We start from the raw sequence: 4,874 nt of genomic DNA, 5'->3' as shown, positions 1-4,874 counted from the left end.
TTTAACTAAGTACATCTCCATGAATTTCTAGCAATCTATATCATGACAGTCCGTATTTAGAAAAGGTTACAAGCCTAATAGAGTAGTCTTGGCATGGATGGTTGAGATGCCCGTTTAAACTTTTCCTAACTTTTTCTTCTACCTCTGCCATTCCTATATTTATCCAATTAATATTTTATCTTAGAATGAATCTATATTTTTTTCTTGATTTGAGATCATAATACGCTTCAATGATATAATTTAAGTATTGAAAAAGTATACCACAGCCACACTAAGTATACCTTCATACCTAAATGATGTCAAAATTGATTATCAGAAATGACAGATCTAGAACAAGTTCGTTCAATTATATATATATTTATTCTTTTTTCAGATAACACTCCCCAGTTCACGGAAAATATTTGCATACATAAGACGTATGCAGCGCTGTGTACGTCAAGGGTTATTCAGGGGGTACAGGAAAGTTATATCCGGGTTATAACCCCCTGTAACCTCCGTGTAACTTATTTATTTTTATGAAGCTAAAGAAGCACGGAACTCATTTGTAGGTTACAAGGTTACAGAGGAGCATAACCCCCCTGTACCCCCTGACTAACCCCTGAAAGTACGCAGCGCTGCGTACGTCCTATGTACGGCTAAAGAAGCACGGAACTCATTTGTAGGTTACAAGAAGATTACAGAGGAGTATAACCCCCCTTACCCCTGACTAACCCCTGAAAATACGCAGTGCTGCGTACGTCCTATGTACACAAATATTTTCTCCAATTTACAGAAAATGATGCATTCTGCAATTTAGACCGTCAGAATATACATTGGGTGGTTCTGACTCATTTTTTTTCACGCTTAACCTCATGACCGAGAAAAACATTAACAATTCCATCTCCCTGAAAACAGTGATATTACGATCTCTTAATGATTAAATAATACGAGGTGGCATGCACTTCCTCGTGTCGGAATGGGAAACCTAACAAGGGAGTTTGGGCCCTTAAAACGCATTATTTTGTAATTGCAGACGCATCTGCATCAAAAGATTCATCATGCCAAATATTTTTTTTTTTCTCTTTGCAAAATAATGGCAAAAAGTCTAAATTCATTTAAATTATTCAGCACATCAACAAATCAAGAAAAAAATAATAATAATCAATTGAGAATTTCAATAACAGTTATCATCCATGATACATCATCCTGCCAGACAAGGAAGAAAAATATATAAATCAAATACAGGTCTTTGTTACCAAGATAACCAACTCCAAAAAGGTAACAGGAAATAGCACAAACGAACAAATCAGCACAGAGGTTATTACAAGATTAAGCCAATCAAATAATACAAAATGATTTGATAAAAGGAACGTGCTAAATAAAACACGGGCATTTACATTTAAAACAAATACATAAAGAAATCCTCTTTCTCCAGCAAATTCTTAACCAATGCATACAAGCAACTCTACATTCTAATAGAACCGCGAACCCCAAACCATTGATGGAAGGTAAGGACCGTCGTAATAATTGGAGCACCAAATATAAACACAACAGTTTCCATCTATCCAAAGGGATTTCCTCCAACGGATGATGCGGATGGATTAAGTGAACTAAGATGAGAGTTTGTTCGAGCTTGAAGCTGGTTGCTGGTTATAACGCCGTAAGGATTGGCCTCACTTGCAACCCCAGCACCTTGATTCCTGCAGTACAGTAAACAAAAACAATATTAAGTAATCATTTTAGGTCACTTGAAATATGTGTATATGTATTTATATATGGTAGATAAGAATAAAAAAGCAGCCATTGATTGTAGGAGGTTATCAGAATGAAATCTAACTTTTATGCAACTTTAAGCAGGTAATGCCTGCTACAAGTGGGATTTCAGCAGCGAAATAAGAGAAACAGCTTGTAACAAGAAGAAATACATCCTAGATAAAAAGAATAATGGTGCGATGAAGAATTAGGAATATTGTGGTTAGTGTGAAAACGACATCATGAGCATTCATTTGTTACAAGAAAGATCATGCAAGGAATGGATGGAAATAATAAATAAAGAAAATGACAAATAAATGCTTACACTGTTGAGAAAAAGCTGTTAGGAAGCTGATGAGGCATATCATGTGGAACTTGCTGCATTGTGTATGGACCTGAAGGTTGTTAATAGTTAGCTCACCTAATGGAGATGATGCGTGATTGAGACCGAGGAAAAAAACACCGACACGATACCTTGCAATGCAGATGATGGATAAGAGAACTGTTGTGGCGCCCATTGTGAAGGACCGCCTGTTACCTTAGAACTATTGGGCAAGGATAATGGATTACTCGTGTTTGGCATAACTCCTTGGACATAAGCTGATGGGTGAAGCTACAAAAATAATGAAAAATGCGTATAAAATAAACAGTACAGTAGATCACCCTATCATTATTATACAGCCATAATTGTTCAAATTAAGTTTTGGCAGAGGCGGCAAGAGTTATAAAATGATAACATTGCTAGGGAAAAGCTCAAGTTCTGGGAAAATAATCAATCAACAAAGAATGCAACGAGTAACCCAAATATTAATAAAGAGATCAAGCATCACAAAAAGCCACAAATGCATGTGGTTCTGTCCGAATAAGATCAGATTCACATGAGAGAAGATTGGACTTAAGAATAAAGAAAAACGCCAAATCTATCAGATGATCTCACCTGATTGATTGATGTAATGCATCATGTGGATCAAAAAAATCAGGCCAATTATTCAGATAAAAGAGCCAAAACTAAAGCCCAAGAGATCAAATAAAAGATTTAACAACAAAAGCCCAGGAAAAAAAATCCAATTTATACAAAATATTAAATTTAATTTTAATTTTTATTATTTTGCAATTTCTTATTTCACATTGGGACATTTTTCCAGCCATTTATGGAAATAATAACGTAGAAATAAAACATTATAATTGATTGGAACTCCCATTAATGGTCAACCATCCTCCCTTCCCTCTTTTTACCCCTTTTTTTTACCTACAAATTTGGCTTTCCAAGAGTTTTGAATACGTATAAATTATAGTTAGCAAGAATTGTAATTTTCAGCTTGATATGAATTGTCTTGGTGGGAATTGTTCTTCACTTGGCGTTCAGTTGTTTCAAGTGCAAGACTTTTTATTTAATTATATGATAGTAGATAGTAATCTTTATTTCTTCAAGTAACTCGTTATTGCTCTCCAACACTTTCATTAAACATTTCGTATCTTTTCTACCATTTCATAAGCATTCTCAAAGAGTAAAAAACCAGCAACCATCGCACAACCATTTCAAGCATCTGTATAAGCTCTCAACCAAACTGGAAAACAATAAGAGCTGGTCTTATTCCATACACCAAGATATCTATCCACTTAAGCTCCACCTAGTCTTATTCCAGATCATACTTTCACATCATAAGCTAATCCTCCACCAACATTTTCACTCATTTATTCTCTAAAGTGACCTTCAAAAGCATCCTAAGCTATACTAATCTGAATTAATCTTAGCATTCCTTCTATTTAGACATTAAATAATTGATTCATGGCCATTTTATCTATTAATATCACCAAAATGCTCAACACCACAATCATACTTAATAGTAAAAAATAATAATTTTGAACATTACCTTTTTATTTGCCGCAATAAAGTTTACAAGATGTAAGTTTATTACTATCTAGGGAAGAATCAATGTCAAGTCTATGATAACAACTTCCAAAGTCCTCACCAAATGGACTAATTGGTACCTATTATTTCCGTCAGAACTTCTTCAACAAGGCCTGCGCCTAAAATTTGTGAGACACTATTAAATTTGAGGTATTTGTACCCGACTTCGCAAAATTGCCTAAACTGCTAAAAAAGAGCCGAAGATATAAGAGGTATTTGTACCCCACTTTTCACCTAGAAGTTCATCTAGCATAAGTGATACCAGAAACAAGGTAAAACACAAATATGTACTTCGGAAAATACAGAAAACAGGAAAAAGATTACTGAAAATCCCAAGAAAGGGAATAATTCATAAACGGTAATGAATGGTGGTTGATCACCACCTGGGCACCACTCCAGGATACTGAATATATTTCTTAACCCGGAAGAATATGAGAATTCTTACAACCAATCAAAATACTCTCCATACTCAGCTCACACAAAACAACCCCTATTTATAAAGGCTGGACTATCCTAATTACAAGCATGCCACACTAAAACATAAAGACACAACAACAAATTGAAACAACATGTATCAAGACATAAACTGAAATAAAACTCTATCTCTCGCATCATTCTCCAAGGGTTGGCAAGATTCCTTCCTATTGAACAATCTCAAAATATGATTCCCAATGCGCAACCAACTAAGAGACACTGAAAAATGGAGCCACTCTAGTCTCCAGGTAGGTTAAGTTTCATGATCCAAGCATCTTCCAACATTTTATCTTCAAACACATCCTTCTTTGGAACCAAGATAGTCGGAACCACACACAGGCTAGCACTAAGTCACCCCGATCCTTTGTGGTTCAGCTCATTCAATTGGCGTTGAAGTTCCTCATGCTCCTTTGGAGACATCCTATATTCAAATTTATTGGGCATATGACCGAACCAGGCACAAGGTCAACATGATGTATGTCCTCAAATTGTTGTATTAAATTGCATTAATCCCTGCACCTCGGAAGGAGTTGCAGGTAGCTGTATGGAACTCTCAGTTATGATCAAGAGTTACTTGCTCAATAGTTGTCTCCTGAAGATTTTTCAAAAGCAATGAAGTAAAAGTGTTGATTTTAGGCTCTGTCTAAATCTCGCTTTTCATAGGCACCAAAATGGTTTGAATTACCTCTTTGTTAAAGGAAAATGTGTTACCATACACATCGTAAATTTTACAGCAATCATATTGCCAAGACCAACC

General features: G+C 35.5%; 1 protein-coding gene across 5 annotated transcripts in view; it reads right to left on the bottom strand.

Annotated features, from left to right (window-relative positions):
• Positions 1-1,275: 1,275 nt before the first annotated feature.
• Positions 1,276-4,874, bottom strand: part of LOC110021654 (probable ADP-ribosylation factor GTPase-activating protein AGD14) — a 43,751-nt gene continuing 40,152 nt past the window's right edge. For all 5 annotated transcript variants that reach the window (XM_020720226.1, XM_020720227.1, XM_020720228.1 and 2 more), the window contains exons 12-14: positions 2,206-2,344; positions 2,057-2,126; positions 1,276-1,679 (exon numbers count right to left, since the gene is read on the bottom strand). In XM_020720226.1, coding sequence (XP_020575885.1) covers positions 1,541-1,679; positions 2,057-2,126; positions 2,206-2,344 — 348 coding nt within the window. In that variant the 3' untranslated portion in view covers positions 1,276-1,540. The remainder of the gene's footprint in view (positions 1,680-2,056; positions 2,127-2,205; positions 2,345-4,874) is intronic.

This window comes from Phalaenopsis equestris, unplaced genomic scaffold (assembly GCF_001263595.1).
Source record: "Phalaenopsis equestris unplaced genomic scaffold, ASM126359v1 Scaffold000137, whole genome shotgun sequence".
Lineage (NCBI taxonomy): Eukaryota > Viridiplantae > Streptophyta > Magnoliopsida > Asparagales > Orchidaceae > Phalaenopsis > Phalaenopsis equestris.
The sequence above is the reverse complement of the archived record's forward strand: the minus strand, read 5'-3'. Positions and strand labels throughout refer to the sequence as shown.